This window comes from Corvus kubaryi, unplaced genomic scaffold, assembly GCF_017639235.1.
Source record: "Corvus kubaryi isolate FWS band 111438036 unplaced genomic scaffold, C.kubaryi_AGA036_p1.0 split1-37296, whole genome shotgun sequence".
Lineage (NCBI taxonomy): Eukaryota > Metazoa > Chordata > Aves > Passeriformes > Corvidae > Corvus > Corvus kubaryi.
In genome coordinates, this window is record NW_024582075.1 from 13032508 (window position 1) to 13057179 (window position 24672).

Sequence of the window (24672 nt, forward strand, 5' to 3'; positions counted from 1 at the left end):
TCTGTGCTCTGAAAACTTGGGCTGTCAGGTTTACTCCTCAGGGTGCATACATGAGCCACTGTGTGGTAGCAAATTTTACTTAGAATCTCACCAGCTGGTCAGATCTGATGTGTCTCATGACAGAAGGCTGGAGACATATATTGGATCCTATGAGATATTTAATAATTAGTAGGATTTTGCTTATACTCTTTGTCTTTCTTGCTGTTTTGAATGGAAAAAAAGAAAATTAAAATTTGAATACTGCTGTGGTGGGGTGTGTGTGTGTTTTGAAGGAAATAAACTAGCAAAAGTGGGGACAAAAAAAAGAGAGCAAACCTTAATAACAGCAGCTCAATTTTTATTCCAAACAGACTTAACTAGCAGAAGGGGAAAAGAAGATCTGAGGCTGGCTGCCAGAGAAGCATTGCTGAGTGTAAACACTACAGGGCATCTCTGAGTGCTGTTATCATATGGAGCCCGAAAGTATTTGTAGTTTGCGACTCTGCAGTCAGGAGCAGTCTTGCAAGCAAGGAGTGTTTATTGTGGATTTTCAGTACAGAGAAAACTACAGCCAAGCTGACCAGAAAGACTGGAATTTCATCTATCTCTCTCCCCTCCCCCTCTCTGCTTTCTCTCTGTCGCTCACTCATTGGATTTCTTTCTCTGCCAGTCTTTTAAAACAGAAATTACTGGGTCAGTGACATACATTTTTTCCTCTTTTCCTAGTATGAGCTCATGTTTCGCCTCCAGCAGAAACACTACTACCTGTAAGTATTTTATTCAAGTTTGTTTTCCACATTGAATGCTGTTGTGTTTGTTGTCACAATAGTGCTTAACAGCTTGCAGAGTTCAGTTTGTTGCTGAATGTTGCAGCAGAGCAACCAGACAGTAATTTTTGAGCTTGAGATGGATGAAAGCTCAGTTCTAACTTCGAGGAAAACAGGCACTATGTTCTGCCAGTGGTTTAGTAGAAGTTAACTTGAAAGTTTGAATTCCAAATAAGTTACTTTATCCTAATATTCAAGTTGATATAGATTTCTCAATTATGCTGGCTTTTTTCCATCAGATCTAATAAAACTTTGTGGCTTTAGCTTTTATAAAAGCTTGGAAGAACTAAATAAGATTTCTTTGCTTAGAACTGTCTTATTAGTGAGACACACTAGAAGAAATGTGATAAAAAGCACTGAAGGATATGGTAAAAACTTTTGATACTAGTAAGTATTTAAAAATGATGTATTTCATGTAACTGGGATGACTTGTTTTTTAAATGCATGTTTTAAAATTGTACACTTATTTTGAAGTAGGGATCTGCCAGCATTTTTACATTTTCATTTATGTTCAGACTGCTGACTCAGTTCATCTGAATTAGGCAGATATTTATTAGTCAATGTATGCATAGAAGTTAATGTGTGTTCCTTGACACATATGTGCTTACAAAGTTTTTTTTTTTTTACATTTCCTGCTGATTTCTATATATTTGTCTGGAACCATCACCTTTTAGAGATAAGTTGCTGTCGCTGTGTTGTGCTGAGACATTCCAACACATTCTGCAGATAATTATACACTGTGTCTTCAAACAGTTATTAAAAGGCGATTTTGCAAGTTACTTTTTTGCTAGTTAGAGAATTCTACTAGTCATAATCTCACCTAACTCAGGATTGTACTTTACCTCAGGCAAAATGCATCTTTTCTGTTGACGTATGTCCAAGGTGTAACTGCATACAGGGTGTTATCTGCCATTCCTTAACTCAGGAAATATTTTGCCAAATACTTAGCTTCTTGGTAACCTGTAATCCTTGTTTGTAGTGCATGGAACAAAACCATAAAATAACAAACAGTCCAAGGGGTGCATGTGTTAAGAGCACATTCTGAAGTGACAATGTCCTAATTTAATAGCTCATGATCCTTTCATAGCCCTGGGCTAGATTTTAATTGCTGTAATAATATTCATCTCCTTTCCTAGAAATCATGGAAAGCTCTTACATGTTTTCTTTAAACCCATCCTCAAAAAAATTTGTCTCTTCCTTCTGTTTCTTGCAAACTTTTTCTGGTATTCATTAAAACAAATCAATCCAGCTTCCAACCCACAACAATCATTCTCCATTTTCTCCTTCCAGCTTTGCAAAAGAGTTGGGCAGTTTTGATCCATCTGTTCAGGGAAATATCCCAGGCAACCAGAGATTTTTTCACATACAGAGAAACTCTTGAAGTCTCATCCAAATCCGAGTGAAGGCTTTTGGTGTCATTGAGACTCGGCTCAAGCTCACTAGTGATTACAGGTTCTTCAGTCAAGTTTTAGGTATTAAAGCTGAGACTTATTGGTGCTGTTTCAGGTTTTATTGTGTTGGTAGATAGCTATCTAAACTACTTGGATTAATCTTTTACTTACATCAATTTAGCTCTCAGAATCAGACTCACTAGTCGTTAATGTTTGTAATTAACCATTGCATCATTTCCCACATGTGCACCAGCAGCCCTGAGGGAAAACTAGTTCTGTCACTCGGAGGAAATTTTTAACAAACCACATCTAAAGTTCACAGAAACCCTCCTTTACACTGTCCCCAGTCTGGTATGTCCCTCTGTCAACTCTACAGAGTCACATTCACTGCCTCCTCAGAGGCCCCTTCTCCCCCTGCCTTCTCCCCAGAGTGGGCAGGAGCTGCCAGCAGATGAGTAGCTCCTTAGAGCACCGTTGCCATGTGTCCCTTGTTCAATGCCTTGGGCACGTCTTCAGGATTTATATTCCAGGCTTTCAAATCTCAGAGTCAGCTTGGCCAATGTACACAGGAAAGGAGGTCTCTTTATTCATTACCACATTTTTGATACCAGTATGGGTTTATTGGATCTCAGGGGAATTACTGGACAGTTGGCAGGGTATAATGCAGTATTTTGCAAAAATACACCAGGTAATTAACCTAGATCCTGGCAGTCAGATGGTTCTGTCTTTTCAGCTTAGAGTCAGCACATGATTTTGGGCAAGAAGGACCTCTGACGGTAGCTCCTCCCACCTCTTTCCCCAAGAAAAGCCTGTTTTATAGCAAGTCTGGCTTCAAAGTTACATCAAGCAACTCAGGCTCTGATTAGTTTATTAAATATATCTGAGAGGACTCCATGAAATCCGTTCCACTGCCTATGTTTGTGATATCTTTTTTTTTCTTCTTTTCTAATAACTAATGTGAATTTCCCTTGTTGCTGTTTTAATGGGTTTGCATGTCTCTCCCCGTGCTCCAGGCACTCTTCTGTTAGAAGTCTAAAAATAAGCAATAAAGCCTTTCTTTTCCAGGCTGAACAAATTCAGCTGTGTCTGCCTCTCCTCATACATCATGTGCTCCATCCCCACTGAGGGATAACAGCTAGTATATGATATATCCCTGAACTGACATGACTGTTTTACTTCTGGGACAAAACCCGGTACCTTTCTGTGGGCTTGCATTCACCCAGTGCACTTGGAGTTGTTTCAGGTGTTTTGGCATATAGACAGACCCTTAGAAAGTTGATGAGAAAGCAGCTTAATTTTGCAATACTGATTCTCCTTCTGTGTTGTTAATGAATACCATTATTTCATTAGACCACTAAATATACCTGAAATATTTTGGTGCATTTGGAATTAAACAGTGCCTTAGTTGGATGTCCATTTTGGATACACAGGTGGCATGCCAAGGATTATCAGGGGTGAATGAGGTTCAGCTATGATATTAGGGGGAGAGCAGTAAGGAAGTCCAAAGCAGCCACAAAAAGTGACAGTGGCATCACTAGCAGTTGTATATCTGCTGAAGAGCAGCATACTGTCTCCGTCAATTAGCATAAGTACCATGTAGCACACACATGACTTCACTGAAGCAATGACCTTCTTTACAAATAGGGAGGGCGTTAGTATCATGGCACTTACCCCAAAACCTTCTCATTTTTATTGTCATTATGTACTGAAAGGATGCCTTGCCATTTCATTTTGTTGTGATTGGATAAGTGATTGAGAAAGTGAGCTTATACTTCCCAAGATCTTCACTTGGCCACCTAAGGAGAGAGTCCTACAGCATCCAAGTAGAGTCCAGTGGCTGAAACACATGGGACAAACACATACATAGTGATACAGGAGCTGTGTCTGTATGTTAAAGTAGCCAAAGCAAGACTGTAATATACAGTGACAACAGGACCAAATTTGTAGCGGAGAATGTCTCATACACCCACCATTAAATTGGTCAAAATGGTCCTGATTCCTCTTGTGGACTCTCTGTTCTTGTAGACTTTCTGTTTTTGATGCAGGGTAAGGAACGGGAGCACAGAAACCTGTACCTGCACCTGAGGTTTAAAGCTTCACTCAATGCTGGGATTTACAGGGCAGGCACAAGAAATAGATGAACCTGGGTTGTAACAGAGTCAAGATGCAGACATCTCTGCATGAGTGCCATTCCCCAGCTGGTAATGTGGTTATCTCACAACTATCACATGGTTTTGTGATAGCTATCTATGTGGGAGTAGAGAAAGTAAAAACTATCTGGGCTTTAATGTCATAATTTCTGATGAGTTGTCCTGTAAGAAAATGCCTGTGAATAAAGCTATTTTGAACCATAAATCTATGCCTCAGCCTGCTGCTATGGAGCAGACAGTTACTGGCACTGTCATGAGAGGTAAACCATGGGGTCTGTGTGTCAGAGTCATTAACTGCTTCTTAGCACTTTGCCAGGTCCTAGACTGAATCTAAAATTTCGCATTACTTTCTTATTGAATATTCAACCATGGATTTCATGCCTTTTCCACTGGCTAGAATTCTACATTTTCTCTCAGATTTTCTTCAGACAGGTATGGCTTCAATATTCTAAACCAAAATGGAAAGACTTTCAGATAAATACTTAGAAAACTAGACTTAAATTTTATGTCCCAGACTACATAGTCAACATACATCCAAGTTTACATGTATGTGACTCTCAAAGTACTCAACCTTAAATCTGTGGTGAAGTGAGTGGATCTGTCTTGTTTAACATTAGGAAGTGAATAGTTTGACAGAATTTCTGAACTGCCAGTTGTTTTCCAGTGAAATTTAAAACTGGGTGGAGATGTGCATTCCATTATAAGCTGTTTAGAAGGTCATTCTTCTGGAAACAATGGAGGGAACACTTACCTGTTAAAATCAACAAAGAAAATAAAGAGATACAAGGATTTGTTTTTAAATTCATTTTCAGGAAAGTTCACTGTTGGTAGTAAGGCTGTGCCAAATAAGTAGTCAGGACATTAAAAATTTACATAAACTAAAGGAATGTTGACACTTTTCTGTCTTGGAACTCTTACGATCTACTCAAATTTTATTAAATCGATATCACTTCCTATTCTTTGGGCTGTAAATTCAGTTACTTTGGAGGATTGTAGAAATTAGGCTCTTAAAAGGATTTCAATAGTGCTTGTTTAATGTCAGAAGAAAAATTCTTTCTTTATGCGGTTATAAACATGAAGGATGAAGATTAACTGTAACTAGGCACATGAGAAACTTGTGTAATTTATTTTCCATATTATCTCTTCTTCTTTATTGTCACTGAATTTTTCTCAGGTGTTTTTTTTTTTTTTTAAAGAAAAATTACAGCTTTGCCATTCCATATCACATGTTCCTATGCTGCTGTCCTGGCACAGTTACTTACTGTAACAGGAAGAGTAGAGAGGCATGGGAAAGGTGTTTTCAACTAGAGGTTGATTTTTTTTCTCATGCCTCCAATGGCAGAGAGAAAACAGATTTAACAGGAGGCCACCTTCCTTTCATCTCACTTTCTGGTTTATTTAATCTGAATGAGCACCTTTGAACTTTCACACTATTTGGAGCTCATACTGTTTCATTAATATCTATGCAGTCCTGCAGTTAAAAAGGTCAGTAACAAAGGATCCTACACAGCAAGGGTTTGTATGTGCATACAGACTACAGGTGCCTGGAATTCACATGGAGAGCTGATCTGTTGAGGGAGAACTCTCATTGGTAGATACCTAATTTTCTGAGCATGTGTACACCGAATAGCATTCAAAGGTGAAGTCAAGCTGCTGCTTGAAATGAACTGCAATTGTCAGGAATGATGGAAGGTATTGTGTGCCTGTTTGTTGTTCTGTTTTTATCCCTATAGTTGCTTAATGCCTTATAGCAATTTTCCTTTTTTTTTTCAGGATTAACAAACCTTGAAAGGACTCTGAGAACACATTCATCATTTTGTCAGGCGTGACCAGTGAATTTTATAAAAACCTAAGTGTATTTTGAAAGGGTCCTGCCCAAATTTCAGTCAAGAAGGACCTACTAATAGAAAACATATCATACATTTTTACCTGTGGCTAATAATGCCTTCGTTATATGGTGAAACTCTGCTGGTGGAGAAAGAAGACTCCTTTTGTTAAGAAATTGTTTTACTGGTGAAAAAGGCTGGCACCCCCTTATAATATGAAGCCCATTGAGAAAAGCTGGTTGTTTCTACTGCTGCCTGTCATGTTAAGAGCTGTGTGCTCCTCCTTTATTAGTTTGAACCTTGGGGTTAAAGTGATGAAGGGGCAGTCTGTCTTCCTGTCAGAAGAAGACCTCAAGTTTTCCATACCCAGAGAGAAAGATGTCTGCAAAGTAGAAGTTGTGATTAATGAGCCAATAACACAGAGGGTTGGGAAACTAACTCCACAGGTATTTGGGCTCTGTTTTGCTGCTTGAATGTTGGTGTGTGCAGGTCTGGGAGAAACTAAAAAGAGCTGCTTTACTGATTTTTGTTTTTCTTTTGGGTAGTAACTAAAAGGCATGAAACTGAAAGGTCTGTGGCATTCGGCCTTTTTCTTAAAAAGACAGCTAGTAGAGAACTGCAGCCCTGAGATCCAAAAGCTGAGCTCAGTAGCATGAGTGCACAGAAATGAGTCTGGTCAAGGTCTCCTTTCACAAGTGAAGAATGGGTATTTCAAAACTTTCAGATAGGAGATATCATCCAGTCTCTCAGCTGCTTATTTTTCTCCCATGAGAGTAACCAGTGCCCCTTGGGTAATGCATAGCCCACTACAGCATTCTGCATTTTAGTCACGGAGCCACTACTTAAGGAGCAATTAAGAAAAAAATAATCACATACAATAAGCACATTGTGCACACCATTGTTTGTTCTGCTCTGCAGCAGCCAAATTGTTAGCAGATGGCAAATACATTATAACTCCCCTGTTTTCTGTTCAAATGTCAAGCCTGTAGGAATAATGAAATGTATTTCACAAATTACCATTCTGCTACTCATCTGCTTTAGAAATCGCCCCACCTGAGTTATAGTAGGAAGGAGTTGAAAGTAGTTGTCACGCAGATGTAATATTATAGACAGAAGATGAATGGTTTTAATGAACCATAGCCAAGCAGGTTTTGGCTTTTTGAAAAATTCTGGTTTGTGCCACAGCACACTTCTGTGTGTTTGTGTATGAATATAGTTTTAAACCTACTCTCTGGGGATGTTGGTATCTTCTGTGAATATAGGTGAAGGAGCACCAGTATCAAAAGGTTTTTCAAAACCTCTGTCTTGGTCATCACTATTATTTTTGCATACCACTGACAAGTACTTCAGCTGAATCAGCACCCCTAAGGAGCAGAGGCATGCCAGGGAAAACAGGAGGTGATGGACAGGACAATGTGTGATCTTCTCTATAGACTGGCCCCAAGGAGTGTAGGTGCATCTGCTGAAGCTACCCCAGGGCTTGTTTTCTGCCAGCACAGGGACACTGACCATAGTACCCCACCTCTATTTCCCCAGTATAGGTTGGTCCTTGATTCATATGAACATAGAATCATTCAGGCTGGAAAGACCTCCAAGAACACTGAGTCCAACCAGTAACCCAGCACTGCAAGGTCCACTACTAAACCATGTACCCAAGCCCTACATATATACAATTTTTGAATGTTTCCAGGTATGGTGATTCCACCACTTCCTTGGGACACCTCTTTTAATGCCTGACCAACCTTTTGGTAAAGAAATTTTTCATAATATCCAATCTAAAGGAGAGGAGAAAAAGAGGGACTTAAATGTGAAACCTATAGCAAACCTCTTCTGCAGGCAATCTGGCTGGCTGAGGGGTGATTTTGCTTTCAGTTTCTGCCTCAGCCTCTGTCTGCAGTAGGACCCAGGTATTTTGAAATAGCTGTTTTGTCCTGTGTAACCCAACATGTTTCAAGCATATAGTTAGAGGCCCTTTTCAAGAGATCCTGCGGGATGTGCATTCACTACACCTTGTTTTCCAAATGACTTCCCCTCTCCCAGCCCCGCTTCTGTTAAGCACCTGTTGTTTTATGGCCATGAACGTGTGCCCAGGCAGTTGAGTGTGGCTCATGGAAGCTGCAGGCACTCATGTAGAGAGAAGAGCTCTGCTGGGCAGGTGGCCCTAGGGCAGCAGGCTGGAGAGAGGCGGTGCTTGAGCTTTCACCGTTCCTGAAAAAAGGTGCCAGAGTCCAGATCTCCTTGTGCCACTCATGATCTTTCTACAGAAAATTCTGCAGCCAGAAAATGTCTCTGGTATGATCTGGTTTACTACCATTAAAGTGAGTAATGTTCTAGGAATGTATGACAATTTAATTACAAATTGTAATTGAAAAGCAGTTGAAGTGGAAAAAAACAAAGCTCAACATTAATTAGAAAAAGATTTAGATTTCCTTTGTCTCACCCAGTGAATTTATAGACAATTAGAGTTGCCTGTTCATACAAAAGGAAAACGTATCAGGAAACATAAACCAGATGTTTCTTTTTACAAAGCAGATTGTGTCTCAATACACATATAAACTGACTGTCAGTCAGTGTTAACAAACCTTTGTAGAAAGGTGCTAAATTTTCCATCCCCTTGTTATCAATTAAGATGTGGAACAAATGATGTCTTAAAAATAAAGGCATAAATTATTTTATATGATTGGACCCAGTGAGATGCATCCCAGAGTTCTGGGGGAACTGGCTGATGTAGTTCAAAATTCACATATCATGATGCTTGAAAAGTTGTGGTGGTCAGGTGAAATCCCAGTTTCCAGACTGGAAAGAGGGAAATACAGTACCCATCCTTAAAAAGGGTGGATCTTTCCTGGGAACTACTGACCTCTCAGCCTGCCCTCTGTGCCCGGGAGCATCATGGGACAGATCCTCCTAGAAGCTGTGCAAAGGCACATGGAGGACAGCGAGGTGATTTGAGACACCTGGCATGGCTTCACCAAGGGCAAATCCTGCCTGACCAACCCATTGGCTTTCTGTGTGGAGTGACTCCATCAGTGGGCAAGGCAAGGGCTACAGATACCATTTACCTTGAGTTCTGTAAAGCCTTTGACATGGTCCCCCAAAACAGCATTCTGTAACCAAAATCCTCTTGACTTTGAGGGATCTGCACTGATTTATGTCAGTGAAGAATCTTACTTTCAGTGCACAATATTAAGCTTCTGAAATGACAATACGAGTGGGTTTTGTACTTAATATACTTTTTTTTCTTTAAGATAACATACCACATAACTACTTAATTTTATTTCCTGTTTTTGTGGAATATCACATAAGACTATCCAATTGATTAGTTAACTATCATGTTCCTTTATGCTAGCTTGTACTAAGAAAGAAGAGACATTAAGTAAGAAAAATACATATTTGTTGGTTTTGTTTGAAAAAAAGCAAAGCACATATTTCTATGGCATTTGAAAATAATACACAACAGAACAGACACAACATAGTCAAAACCTACATCATATGAGAGTAATTTTGTTTTCCACAAATTGTTCTTTTCTTTCCTTTCTAAGCAGTCCCAACAAATAAAATCAAGGACATTTTCCATAACACTATATCTTACAGATTATTCCAAGAGGTTAATCCGTGTATATATGTCTGAAAATCAACTAACTCATCGTTTAAAAAAACAAACAGGCAAAAAAAGGGAAAGACTTTGCACAATGAACTTCTTGATGAAAGTTAAAAGCAGGCAATAAATTTTAAAATTGCTAAGAATACAGAATAATTATCACATTGCTTGAGCATCTGAGAATAACTTCAGAGGAAATGGACCCTCTCACTAATAATGGAAGCTGAGAAACTCTAACTGTTCTTCCATTATAGAAAGATGTAAGTTCTGTTCTGTGTAATGGCTAGAAAGAAATGAAGTTCAGTAGTTCTTTTATCCTTTAGCATAAATCCACAAAGTGGTCATGAGGCGCTTCAGTTAACTATGCAATAACAATTAATTTAGAATTAAATTATTACGTAATTTTTACACTGAAAGTCAGAATATCTAAAAATTTTCTTTATGAGCTACACTTTTAGTCAACATTTTAGAACCTCACTGAAGTCCCTCAGTCATTTCAGCATCCTCCAAAGTGGTTGGGGAAACAAAGGCAATTCAAGTAAGGCACTTCATTTTCATGATTCTTTTGTCATATATTAAAAAACTACTGTCATTAAAAAGTTACCTCTTCTTTTTTTGAAAAAAAAAAAAAAAAAAAAAAAAGTGGCTAGTCAGTCAGCCATATAAGTATATTAATCACTATTAGTTATGGCCTCTTTAGGTCTATTAGTGAATGCTGAACAGATTTCACTTTAGTCTGTGAAAGTCCATGTAATGATTTGTGAATACTGCTCCTAAAAAATACAATGAAAACTACATTAACATTCATAGCAAAATGCTTAGGAAATGCAGTGATTTGGGTTTCTTGCTAGCTAGAACATGCCTTTTAGTTACAAAACATGAGTATCCTCCATCCTCCATGGACTATGTAGGGATTCCCTGTTATCAAAAGGATAACATAGACATAGTCTTATCAATGCTAGGAGCTTTCAGATGTTGTTTCTGTAAAAAAACACCACTGCATGGGAATTATAATTTGCCAGTCTTGCAAATTGCAGTATTTGAGAACACGAAAATTGTATGCCCCAGAATCCAAATCCCTTTTCCAAAGAATGAGTGTATCACAGTTCTACAAAGCAATCTTTTTTCTCTTTGTGTCAGGCATGTTTCCTCATTACCTTGCTTTCACAAGTCAACCAACCATTAAATAAATCAATCTGCCTGAAGTAAGTGTCGGGCTTAGATGTCAAACTGTGGCCAGACAGACTCACAAATTTTACCTGTATCCGGTGTGTTGTAAGTATTAGTCTATTTTGAATTAGCTGGTAGGGACAACATAGGGAACATCATGGGACAGATTGCTTTTTTGAAGTGGATTATACTGATTTTGGGGCTGGATCTTGGTATGGCGCAGAGACAACATCTGATCTAGAAAAGAGCTAACAAATCTGAGCAAAGTTTCTAACAGAAATTTTGCTGGGTTGTATTTTTGTAGTCCATTTGTAGTAGTCATAAAGCAAGATTTACTATATGATCAAGCAATTGCCATGAGCAACTTTAAAAGTCAATAAATCTCATGTTATAATGCTGGACCTGCTGTCTTTTCAGCACCACTGCAGTTGTATGTGCCGCTGGATACACCTGTGTCCTTAACTCCAGAGGCTGCAGTAAAGATGAGGTCAAACTATGTGTTGTACTGGGGAGGGACTTGGCAGCCTGAAACAATCACATATGACCTCTGCCCTTCTAACTGTGGAGTGCTAGCAGCCCCATGTTTAAGTGGTTGCTCTGATTCTTACTGGGAGATTACAGAACAGGTGAATACCTACTTGTAGAAACGAACTACATATTAAAAATTTCCTCAGTCTGATGTATTCCAGGCACTCAGAGAGAAGTGGAACAGATGTTGTGAAGTTAATATCCTTGGCAGTGTGGTGTCAAGTCTATTCTGTCTCCTTCGTAGGTTTTTGACTGTCACTTCCTTCCTAATGAAGTCAAATATACCCACAATGGATGTCCAATTTTAGATGAAGACATGGTCATGCTCAGGCTGTACAGGTAAGGAGCAGCAGGAGATCGCACTTCACTGTTGCCAGGAGCCCAGCTGACCTCAGGAAGAGCAAGCAGTCCATTTTTTACAGTTAGAGCATGTTCTGCTGTACATGCTGTAACTACTTAGTTCCAGTAGCTGCATCATTAGTTAACAAGTGACCATCTGTTTACAGAAACATTTCTCACCATGTATTGCAGATAATGCCCATTTAATGTGTATTATGTATTGCTTGCTTATTACAGAAAAATAGTGATTTTTCATTGTGCTATGGGAAGTGACAACTGTACTTTCAGAGTACTGCATATTCTTTGCTGTCCTGCTGATAGGGACAGACACTCTCACAGGTACACAGCGAATAACCTCTTCCTTCACAAAGACACCCTGCTTACAAGCATGGGGATTTGGGCAGATTATGGCAATTCAAGGCTTGAGCACACAAGAGAGAAAGGGGTTCAAGTAATTCAGTTTAGATGGTGAGGACAATACCCAAATCACAAAGCAACTGAAGATGGGATGAAGCATAACTAATTTTCTTCTGTCACTTGCAGGTTTACAGAAACTGAAACATTTGTAGAAACATTCACCCTCCATGTGCAGTTACTTGAGCCAGACTGTAACATCATAAAAATGCGTTCCCATGCTTTGGAGGTCCCTGAATACCACGGTCTGTCCAGGGTGATTGACAAGAACATCCTCACCTTTGATTATGACAGGAAGATAAACCTGGATTGCACCATTTCCATAATCTCTTCGGAAACTCACCTGCCTGCTCATGGCCAGCTTGTCACCAGGAAAGAGCAGCAAGAGCAGTTTCGTGGAGATCAGCCATTCTTCCCTGGCACTAGTATGATGTGCTTTAGTTGTTTGTATTAGCATGTTCAAAGAGACCCAGCAGATGAAATCTGCAGCAGTGGGTTATTTCAGATGTGCTGGGTAAGAGTGGGTCATGAGAAGTTTAATGAACAGCTTGAGCTATCATGGATGTGAAAGGGACATGAAATTTTTGTGAGGCACAATGCAGATCACAGATCTGGGTCAATAATTCCTTGACTGGACTCTGCTTCTGGCTTCTAGATATGTGGACCAATGTGACAGCTTTGTGAGTGCCAAGACTTGGTAGAAACAGCAGAGGTAGTTGTTGGAGGCAGCACCTAGTCAAGATACCAAGGGAGGATGGAGTTGGAAGATGTACTTTGAAAACAAAATCGTGTAGGAGAAATTAAGTCAGGAAAGGAGCCCTACTTCTCATCACACTGTCTCTCTCTGAGGTTTATTTTAGCTACAAGGGCAGGTTCCCCGTGTTGGTTTCTGCTCTGGTATCTGTTTCACTATTGCTGTTACTGGGTTACAGAGCACAGCCTGGGACAACAGTGCGGAAATGGGAGCTGTACACTGGGACTAGGAGTCATTAACAACAAAAAAATGAGCTGTGATGAATTTCTGAGGTTGGGCATTCAGTATCGACACCTTGACCCCCCCTCGCCTGACACTGATTATATTCCTGTGAGGTTGGATCTCTCAGATAGCAGAAGCAAAACTCCGCACAAGGTAGATTTTAATGCAAGTTTATAATATCTGATTGTCATCCTGTGCTTTTTTTTTGTTTGGTTGGTTTTTTGTTTTTTATCCTTTTCACATTTGAAGAGAGATAGGAATCCTTTAAGTTTTTTCAGTTCTTAGAACTTTGCCAGCTAAGCAAATGGAAGGCATTATCTCCATGCCTCTATGATTAGACCATTATGGCTACAAAGAAACACCTCTGGTTGATTACTGTCAAACATAAGTAGTTTATCCTGAGAGAAAAATTAATTCTGGCATAACTCCACAATTTTTATACAGCATGATCTGCACTGACTTCAGCATATACAGTAATTAATAAGTTAAGAGCTCTGTGAACATATTCAGTTAATAATAATTAATGGCTTGTGCATGTTTCTGTCAGATAAAGTTATTTATTAAGTTCACATCACATTAATTAAATTGTTTCAGTCCCAAATTAAGGACACAAATAAGACTAGTGAACCTGAAAGTCGTATTAATTATGTCTCAATATTTACTTTAGGCATTTTCTAGTTAAAATGTTTCAGGTTTTTTTTTTTTGCAAATAATTATTGCTTTAACATGTACCTCAATTTGCTATGTGAAGCTAAAAGAAGTAGAATTTATTTTTTTGCTTTACTTTGCCTGTTTATTTGTCTCATTTTTTCCTGTTGTAGACGGAGTATGCATGGCTCCCTGTTCAGATTAAAGGTGCTGTTCCCAACCAAACACCCAAAGCTGCCCCAATGGCAAAGTTCACCCTGGAAGTAGATCAATTTATTTTAACCCCTATTACAACCACAACCATTGATGCTGAAGACAATGAAACTCCAAAGTCCCTGCTTGTATTCAACATTACCAAGCCACCTCCACAGGGCTTTATCACTCACCTATCTGACCACACGAAACCTGTTGGCTCCTTCACTTGGAAAGATCTCAATGACATGCTCATTGCTTATCAGCCTCCAAGTAACAGCCACACAGAGAGGAGGAATTATGAGGTAACAGTGCAATGTTTTCACTCATAATAGTGCGAGTATTTGCTGTTTTTCATCTCCTTAAGTAAGATGGAAATAAATGTAATCGTATGTAATGGATATTTTTCAGGAAAAAGGTTTTAAAAACTATATGCAATGCAGGAGCAGAGTTAAAATCTTTTACTGCTTTCTTGTCTGACATGTCAGCTTAACTATCTAACACAAAATAGATGTTTATTGCTCACTACATAAGAATTTCTTTGTACTGAAAACTTTTTAATCCCTCTGACTGAGAACTATCTAAACTAGATTTTTTTAAAATAAGAGGAATAGTGAAATAACAGTACTTGTAGATCTACTCAAGAGCCTTTGGAAAGGTCAGTGGTGCCTTTTCCATACAGCTTTTGTCCCTGCATGATGTTACTGATCCCTGTGACCTGTGCAGAGGTGACATATTTAAACTCATGAAAAATGGACCAGTTAAAGGTCAGGATTGCTATTTGGCCTTACACCCTACCTGCTGTGATAATGGTGGTTTAGAGATAACAAAAAGGGACTCCCAACAGTTCCTGCTGGGAATAATAAATGCATGTCACTAACACAGAAAGCGTAATGCAAATGACGAATGAGATCAAGCTTCTGTCTGCAGGTTATTGAGTGAGTTACGAAATAACTGTCTGATAAGATAGTTAAGGAATTTTCCAATCAAAGCAAAATGGTTGGTACTAAAGTAATAAAACCAAAGAAAAAAAAGCCAAAGCAAGGTAAGCTGAGGAAAGGGTTGCCTGGAAAGCAGAGCAACAGTAACAGTAATTGGCATCTGACCCTGACAAGGCTTGTCTCATTTTTTTCTTGGCTGTCACAGGAGCCTCCTTTCCCTGTTTCCGTAGTGTGAGGACCACACATCCAAAACATCTGCTCCTTGAGTGCCTCATCACTGTTCTGCTTTCAGCATTGTTTGAGTCCATGTTCAAGAATTTGACAGTTCTGGAGTTTGACAACTCAAGAGTTCGATTTTTAAAAAATTTTGTTTTTTCTATACTAGTGCATATATTTTCTATCATATCTGGTTTTGGTCCTACACCTCTTAAAAGAGCAGGAAATGTCTCCTCCCTTTGTATTATTACTAGTTAAAAAAAGCTCTATATTAATTGCTGAGTTAACTGCACTCCAAACAAAAATGAAAATTCCACACACTACAAACTAAGTTTCACATAATTCACTGCAAAGAGTGAAGAAGGCAGATATTCAGTTTTGTGCAGAACTTCCATGGCTCTTTTTAGAAGCTAAATCAAGTTTTGTTTATTAACATATTATCAGAAGCCTGTAAGAGCTCTCAGAAGAGAACGCACTATATGTTTTTTGAATTACATTTGGTTTCCAGTTTTCAATAAGTAGTTTATCTGTTTTCTTAACAGGTGGAGTTTGAGGTTCATGACTTCTACTTTGAAAGGAGTTTGCCAATCACTGTGCATCTTTCTATCAGAACAACAGATACAAATGCCCCTCGAGTTTCATGGAATACAGGTGAGATCTCTTATACTCAGTTTATTTTGCCTCAGAGTTAATAACATTTTGACAGACATATTTGAAAAAGCTCTAAAATTCAGATTTACACCTGGAGTCTAAGCATCATTAAACTGAAGGAGAATTAATCTATTTTTTCCCTATCTCCATTTTGGAGAGAACATATTACAAAAACTTTAAAAGGATCTAATGACTTAACAGGAATGAAAAATAAAGAATAAATGGAGTTACAGGAAAAATGGGATTTATTTATACAGCATTTCCTTGTAGACTGAACTCTACATAAAAAAATATAAATATTAAGGGCAAATATATGATGGAATAAGAATAGTGGGGTAGCATGTGCGAAAGACCAAGTCTTGCTGGTATTGTTAAAGTTGGAAGTGCAAAAATGAACAACTAGGAACAGAGGGCATGATATACCACCAGACATTTAAAGCCTGGAAACCTTACAAGGTTAAGGCTAATTCAAACAGATTCATAATGCCTGCACTGGAAAGGGAACAGAGTCTCTCATCTAGAGTGCATTGATATTTAAAGGTTTAAGATCAAATATGCCTAGAAGTTAACATTAGGGAAAGTGCAGTTTCCCTACAGTAGAAAAGGAAAGGAGCTGAGAAGAACGTACCTAACGTCTTCCAGAGAAACCCCACTTGAAATGGCTGTCTGAGTAAAATGAAGGAACACAGTCTTCTGCCATGAAGATCAACATACATTTTTAAATGCAGACTCAATAAAGAAGCTAAATGCCCAGTTTCAGATATTGTGAGATTTCAAGTTCAATGCTCCTGTTGGTGCAAACTCCAGAAATGTGCCTCATTAGATTACCAGATAACTGGAAACCAGATGTCAAGGCAACTTTCCTGCCTGACCTTTCAGATGCCTGTCTCTGTGAGCCACACTTGCACCACCCAAGATTTTACTGCTGGGACTGAAGCCCCTTCACAGCAGGTGGCTCCAGTGACGTGATGGATGTCCTGCTTGTCTTCCTATGCTCATCACATGCACACTATCAGACAAATTTCTGTTACTGCTCAATCTGGATTTCCCATATCGGAATCCTAGATCTCTGTTTCCTTTATGTGATTTAACTGTGGTGCAGCAACACAAAAACTGCTCAAACTTGGTGTCGCCAGGGAGGGACCCTGAACAAAGGAATCCCTGAATTTTATACCCCCATAGTCTGTGTGTACTTGCTCCAACGGTGATATTTGTTCTTGTTGCACATCAGGTCCTGCAGTCTCTGTATGACCAGCCACACCCCATGCCCTTTTTTTTTAGACAAAGGGTCCATGCCCATTCATGGTTTTTTACCTAGCGCTCCAGAGATTTCCCCCCACCCAGGGCACAATGTGCAGCTTGCACATGAAGCAACCTAAACTAGGTGCATTCTACATCAGAATTGGTTATTTCTCTGAAAAAGATTCCTTAAAGACAGTGAACTAATTCAAGTATGTCAGAAGCTGTTATCAGCCTTTTAGGTGGCCTCAGAATCATAACAATATAGAAGTATTAAGGTTGACAAAGACCTCCAAAATTTTAAAGTCCAACCTTCATCTGAATACCACCATGCCTACTAAATATATCATGAAGTGCAATGTCTACTTGTTTTTTGAACACTTCCAGGGATAGTGACCACCACTGCTCTGTGGAGCTTGTTCCAAAGCTAAATCACCCTTTCAGTGAAGAAATTTTTCTTAATATCCAATCTAAACTTCTACTACAATGCCTTTCACACGTAGATATGTAGTTAGAATTAAATATTCTGGGTGTTTTTCCTGGTTGGAAACACCTTTAGAAGCATTACATGCTGACAGTGATGTAACTTTCTGCTCTTTGCAGGCCTCAACCTCCTAGAGGGGCAGTCCCGACCCATCACATGGCAACACTTCCAAATAGTAGACAATGATGATATCCAAAATGTTCGCTTGGTCACAGTTGATGGCTTACAGCATGGGCGGCTGTCAGTGAGAGGTAGGTCATTTCAGCTCCAGAGACTGGAAAAATCTCCTCTGTGATTAAACAGCAGCTCTGCTCCCTCTGCTGACCACCTTCTGCTACAACCGTGCTAAGCATGGGTATTGAAACAGGAATGTTCAAAAATTCAGTATTTAAACCTTTACTTAACGTACATTTACATTCCAAAGCTGAAATTAAAAAAAATCAGCTATGTTTTCATTGAGCAGCATGAGGAGAAACACAGTCAATAAATTTTCAGTTCTTACATTTTTGCTTGCAGATGTTAAGGAACGCCAAGTGATTTTGATTTGTTGGCAAATAATAGACAACATTTGGATATGGTTGTTACTAGCAGCTTTAAGGTTTATTTCAAAAAGTGGAAATTAAATTAGACTTCTAACTCATTAGCCTTCTGCATTATCAATACTACCAGTTTTGCTCTTCAGCGCATGAGTTGCCACAGTGCTTGGGAAAAAAGTTGTGTAATGGAAGTCACTCTGAGCTTGGCAGGGTGGGAACATGTTGCCACTATCAATGCTGAGTTTTTTGACAGTTGAATGTGTTCATGTAAAATGCATAACCTAAAGACATAAAACAACTATTTAAAGAAAAGGGAAATGCAGTGTTTTGAATATAGCAAACATAGAAACTATTCAGAAGTAAATTTAAATTCAGGAAACCCCTGCCAAGTAGTCCAGTGTCTGAAAGATCCTCCTCCTGCAAAGCTGCAGACAGGAACTGTGTGGTGTCAGCAGTGCTAGGTGGACTCAGCCCCAGAGACAGTGTTAGGGGACTGTGCAGCCAGCCAGGGCCCATCTCCCACTGGCACTCCTGCCCTTGCATACTGAGTTTGAGCGTTTCTCAGACTACCATGCAGCAGCCAGAGGTGGATATTTCACCTCCACTGACTGCACCTTACTGTCTTTTTATCTGTATGCATAGGTACATGCCAAGGAAAATATCACCACAATTTTTGGCAATTGCCTTTTTTGTGTAAAACCTTAGAGGAATGCCTGGCTTTTTTTCTTGGTGGCCCTGGGGATATCATACATTTTAGGGCCAGCTTGCTGTTCTTGAATCCTGTACCTTGCCTGAATATTTGTCTGTTTGCATAACAGTTCTAGTGAAGCAGAAGTATAAAATTGTCTTATTACAGACAATAACCTCAACACACCAAAATTGCCACATCATTATATTTTACTTGCAGTGAAATCCTGAGCTTTAATGATAAGGCCTATTTTCTTTGATGCTTAAAATGCGTGTAAAATGGTCTGATAAGAAAGTAGAGGTTGAAATTAAAGTGGAAACTACTGCAGTTAAAAATCCTTAATGTCTCCAGTTACATTTAATGACATTTGGAGGATTTTCTCTGCTATCACAGCTGCAAATTCTGCATTCTTATTAACGATTCAGCTCCAACAAACTTGTTTTTGGTAGGTGAAGTTACATTTGATTTTTCTAGTTAGAAATACAATGCTCATTTCTCTCCCTCAATAATCTTTGTATTAGAGCAAAGATTCCTTTCTGGGCTGAACCATACATTTTTGATGTGTTTTCTTCCACTGTTTTGACAGGAGGGAAAGGATTCATGTTCACAGTCTCTGACATTCACGCTGGAGTTGTTCACTACCATCATGATGACAGTGATTCTACTAAGGATTTTGTGGTATTTAGAATTTTTGATGGCCCCCACAGCATTCGCCATAAGTTCCCAATAAATATCCTCCCTAAAGATGACAGCCCTCCATTTCTGATCAGCAATGTGGTCATTGAAGTTCACGAGGGACAGACAATCCTGATTCAGGGCTCCATGCTTCATGCTTCTGACATGGATTCCAGTGACGATTACATACTATTCAATATTACCAAGCCATCACAGGCTGGAGAAATCATGAAGAAACCAGGACCAAACTTGATAGGTAATGGAACACATCCATAAAAGGACACTTTTCTTTGTCCCCTCTTTTTAAAAATACATTTAATGTTAGAGTCAGAAATAATGGCAAATTTGGACTTCTTTCATTATAGTGTAAAACCCCATCACTAATTAATGTTGGTCTCTGCACTAGGATAACTGTACCTGTGTACACAATTTCTCCTGTAATTCTTCCATTCTGAGTCTATTTTCCTACAGTACTTTTCTCTGGAAAAAATATTGGGCTAGTCAGGAGTTAGTTTAGATGCAAGGATCTGTGACAAATTCAGAACTAATACACGATGCTAATTATGCTAAGTGATGAGAAAGCTCTCCTTACACGTAACAACCCAGAAATTCCTGTGCTAGGCTGCAGAGACTGCTAGTCCTGCAAATTCTCTTCTGACTTCTGAACAGGGCTTTCAGCCTGTTTTCTGTGTTGCTTCTTTTTTTGAATGATTTTTAAGTGACACAGAAAAGAAGTTGGTGATCTTCAGAGAATGTGGAAGACAGTGAGACAACATTTCAAAGGATTTGCTCCAGTTAGGGTGAAAAAGAAGATATTATACTTCCCCAGCTACTCGCATAACTAATGCATAACTTTGGTGTAGTATTAAAATCATGGAGTGTTCAAAGGAAGATGTATTCTTCAATTCAACAGGGTATTCTGTCAACAGTTTTCTTCAGAGGGATCTATTTAATGGAATAATTTATTATCATCATTTGGGAGGAGAAATATTTGAAGATTCCCTTGAGTTTGTGCTATGTGATAGCCATGACCCTCCAAACCTCTCAGAGCCACAGGTATGAAACAGAAACATCTTTGCAGTCTCCTGAATTTTTTCTTCATATGGTTGATATCTTACCTGTTCTGGCTGGCTTTCAAATAAAACTGGCATAGATTTTTTCTGATGGCAGTCACCACCACAAACAGTGTTCTTCAGGGCTATTTCTTGTTCTTGTTTTCAATGAGGTAACTCCCTGGCTGAATAGAGACAAGTTCATCAAAAAGACCTTTTCTTATATTACAAAATGAAATGTTGAAAACAAATTGTATTTGGAGACAGTACAAACAAATTAAAAAAACCCTCCTGAAGTCAACTGAGAACAGATTATTTTTTTCACACAAAAATCCAACATACTGAATTTAATTTTGCATTTAATTTAAAAGGAAATCTCTGAGATTCAAAGGCTTTGCATTTAACTGTTATATACCTCCATTACTCTTGTGTTGATGGTATAGCATGACAGACACATCCTGTATCTCATATTCCAGTGATCCACTTACTTCTGTGTACATGTTGGTGAGCAGCTACTCGGGACACTCTCTTACTGAGAGGAATGGCTGACTATTCTACTGTCTCCCCAATCTCAGGTGATGGTGGTTCACATTATCCCTGTGGATGATCAGCTACCCAGAGAAGCTCCAGGAGTGACCCGTCACCTGGTTGTTAAGGAGACTGAGATTTCTCACCTAACAAAGAAACATCTCCACTTCATAGATGTGGAAGAGCAAGACAGAGAGCTCACATACACCGTAACCACTGCCCCATTTTTCTCTTGCACCCATGGGTAGGTGCAACCTGACATACCTTTCAGGTGGGACAGGGGAACAACCCAGGTAACAGGAGCAGCCTCAGTGGCAGTAACATGCATGTGCCTCAAGTTCTTCATCTGTTTGTTGACAGTGCAGGTGACAACAACTGGGTGCAGCTCTCCTGTTGATTAAGGGTGAGCTAGAGCCTGAAGCAACAGAGTAGTACACAGAGTAATAAAAAATAGGTAATGCATAGTTTAACAAGGAATAAGAAGTGGGAAGTCATGTGAAATATTTTATTTCCTTTTGTTGGATTTTACACTGACTTGTGGGATCCTGTCCAGCCTCAAGTACAAGTCACAGCACCTCTCCTAACTGTTGGAATGAGGCTGACCTGTGCCTTCCCCAGACTGAGAAGAGAAGGTGCTGCAGCTTTTTCAAGAATATGTATCAGGCACTCCTGATTGTGGACTAGGAAGCTGTAGAGCAGAAAACAGGCAGAACAGGCTGTGGGAGCAAGGGAGGTATGGAATGAATGGGTATAATAGCAGTTTACATCACTGGTGCTGTAATCTCTTTAGACCATCAGCAACAATTTGCTAAATGAAAAGTTTTGAATCCAGACATTGTATGGTTTAAGCTGAAGATCAATCAACACTCAATTTTGACCTCAAGCAACGTAGGATCAGTATGCAGCTGGGAGAGAAAGCTGTTTCCCTAATCAGTCAAATAGCCACATGGTTACCCAGTTTGCCTGTTACTGCTGTTGGAAAGCTGGGTGGCTGGAAACTGGTTAATTTCAGAGTTTATACGATGCATGAAACTAGAAATAATTAATTTTTCTACTTAAAGATAAACACAGGTGTGCAAGTAACAAGAATGTGATGGACTAGATTTGCAGGTGGTGTAAATGGTATCTGGGGTGTGTGGAGACACACTTGCAGCAATTCCAGAGCTTGCTTATAAGTTATGAGATGATTTTTCATGATCATCCTGAAAAATATTTCATTTGGACAGTTTTCTGTGGTAATGCTTAAGTGGGTGACAAGGATGGAAGAAAGGAAAATGTTTTTCCTTTCAATGCAGTTGAAAGTGTGAAGCTAACTTGAAATGCAAGATCGAGCTATGTGGCTATTTTTCTTGTTCTTTGGTATTGCTAGCCAAGATGTGACATGCATATTTTTGTGCAGCTACTCGGATGCTGGGAAGCTGTTTATGGTGGACACCATCCCCAAACTGGTCAAGGATCCTGCTGCTCTTGCACTGCAGTCATTTACTCAGGTTTGTTATGTTACCTGATACCACAATGAGTTCTAAACAATTTTCAAAAGTTACAAGTGCACAGTTGTATCTGACAGGAAAACAGGAGGTGAAAACCGAGGAGCAGTACTATCACAAGCTCTGCTTAAGAAACTCAAAACTCTGCTATTCCAATACCAGGTTTTATAACAAATTTCTATCATGCTTCAGTTTTGGAATATATAAACACATCTATCCTAAAACCAGCAGGGGCTACAGCTGCTTGGGTAGGATGAATTTGGCTTCACATGATGTAAGAGGAAGGAAAAAGTACACAAAATGTGGAAATGAGACCTTGAACAGTTTCCTACTTCTTCTCAGTGTCTCCACCAGTGGATGTACTAGAGGATGGAATAGGATGGAACAGATTTTTTGTAGTTCCGTTTTCATGCTTTTGTAGTTTGACAAATAAGTATTACTAAAGCGTCTTGTTTTATATCCTGCTGTATGGTTAAAGTTGCATGATGATCATTGCAGTACCATAATGACAGCTCTGAACCTACATATTCTAAAATGTGTGCCTAATATACGTATCTGGATGCAAGATTTTTGATATTTCTTTCACTGGCCTGTCCTCACCATGGAACACAGGACATGCAGTTACTATTCACATTGATGAAATTCAGCTGCTGTGGGAGATGTTAGCTTTCATGCATTGTTTATTTTAAAGTCACAGTTTGAAAAGGTCCTTGGACCAGCATTTTTAAAGGGATCCATCAAGAAGGTCAGGCCATCAACTCCATTATCACTTATAAACCATATCTATATTTTTTGCTACAGGTTTGAGTATTTGAACCTGTACTCACCTAATTTGTATCTAAAGATGCATTTAATCAAGGTGTGTCTAGTAGCTAAAGAGCACATGCAAAATTTCTGAAATTTATTTTGATGGCTGGATTACACCTAAACAGGGGATGATAAAAGTCCCCAATGTCATGGATTATGGATACCCCCATTATCTCCTCTTACATGCACCCCTCTTCTCTTTTTGCAGCATGCCGTGAACTATATGAAAATTGCTTACATGCCACCCCTGCAGGACATCGGACCTGAACCTCAGCAAGTCCAGTTTATTTTTTCTGTCAGCAATCAGCATGGAGGCACTTTGTATGGGATCTGCTTCAATATTACAGTTCTTCCTGTGGACAACCAAGCCCCAGAGGTATGGTGGTGGTGAAAGTGAGAAAAAAGGACTTGGAAATTGCTTTGAGTAGAAACAGAAATGCAGAAAAATATTTTGATTTTACTGAGATAAAAAATGAATTTTCCATGGGATCAGGGTTTCAGCACCTTGCACACGGCTTGCACTGGGATTGAAGTAGAAGGTGAAGTCTGGTGAGTGCGCAATGTGATTTTTTTGTGCTAAGTAAGTCGAGGACTAACTTTGGCATCTATGTATCTGTTCAAAAACATGTATGTCGCATCTTGGTTAACAAAACTGCATCCCTACATTTTGTGTTGCTTACTGCCTATAAGGCAGGTCAGAAGCTTCCATGAATGGGATGAGAACTAGGATGCACATATTATAGCCCATTGTTGGTAATTTCCTTAGGTTTTTCTAACACAGCAGAAAAGATTATATCCTTTGGCATTTTGTTTTTTAAGGTGTCACACATCCTTATAGCAGAGCAAATGGGAATAACCCTGTCTGCTGTGTGTTTGGAGGTGCAGCAGCAAAGAGAGCTCAGCATTTCTCCTTCCTGCAGGTCTTTACAACCCATTTGAGAGTGGAAGAGGGTGGCATGACCTCTGTTACAGAGGGACACATTCTCATCTCTGACGCAGACACAAAACGAGAGCATCTTTTCCTGCTCCTGCTGAGGCAGCCGCAGCATGGGGTGGTGGAGCTGGATGGCATTCCCATGAATGGAGGTGACAGGCTTTCCTATGAGGACCTGCGTACACTGGCAGCCAGGTTAGAAGAGTGGTGGCTGTCTTTTGTGGTGGCCGAGGCTCTCAGCTGAATGAGCTAAATCTTGAAGTGGTGCAGGGCGCAGAGGCTAGCAATGTTCACCATAGCTCTGGCAGAGCTGCTCCAGGATTGCTGGCTGAGCCTTGGGAGTGCAATGTCACCATGAAATGAGCTGTGTGGCCAGGAAATAGGAGATAGCAG

The 24672-nt window shown here is 39.4% G+C and overlaps 1 protein-coding gene across 8 annotated transcripts in view; it reads left to right on the forward strand.

The window, feature by feature from the left end:
• Positions 1-358: 358 nt before the first annotated feature.
• Positions 359-24672, forward strand: part of FREM1 (FRAS1 related extracellular matrix 1) — a 66604-nt gene continuing 42290 nt past the window's right edge. For 3 of the 8 annotated variants that reach the window (XM_042012811.1, XM_042012812.1, XM_042012813.1), the window contains exons 1-14: positions 359-746; positions 6121-6619; positions 11717-11811; positions 12355-12650; positions 13158-13354; positions 14023-14346; positions 15741-15849; positions 17692-17823; positions 19383-19727; positions 20385-20527; positions 21099-21295; positions 22451-22541; positions 23554-23721; positions 24266-24474. In XM_042012811.1, coding sequence (XP_041868745.1) covers positions 6389-6619; positions 11717-11811; positions 12355-12650; positions 13158-13354; positions 14023-14346; positions 15741-15849; positions 17692-17823; positions 19383-19727; positions 20385-20527; positions 21099-21295; positions 22451-22541; positions 23554-23721; positions 24266-24474 — 2537 coding nt within the window. In that variant the 5' untranslated portion in view covers positions 359-746; positions 6121-6388. The remainder of the gene's footprint in view (positions 747-6120; positions 6620-11716; positions 11812-12354; positions 12651-13157; positions 13355-14022; positions 14347-15740; positions 15850-17691; positions 17824-19382; positions 19728-20384; positions 20528-21098; positions 21296-22450; positions 22542-23553; positions 23722-24265; positions 24475-24672) is intronic. The other 5 variants (XM_042012807.1, XM_042012809.1, XM_042012808.1 and 2 more) reach the window with 3 other exon arrangements.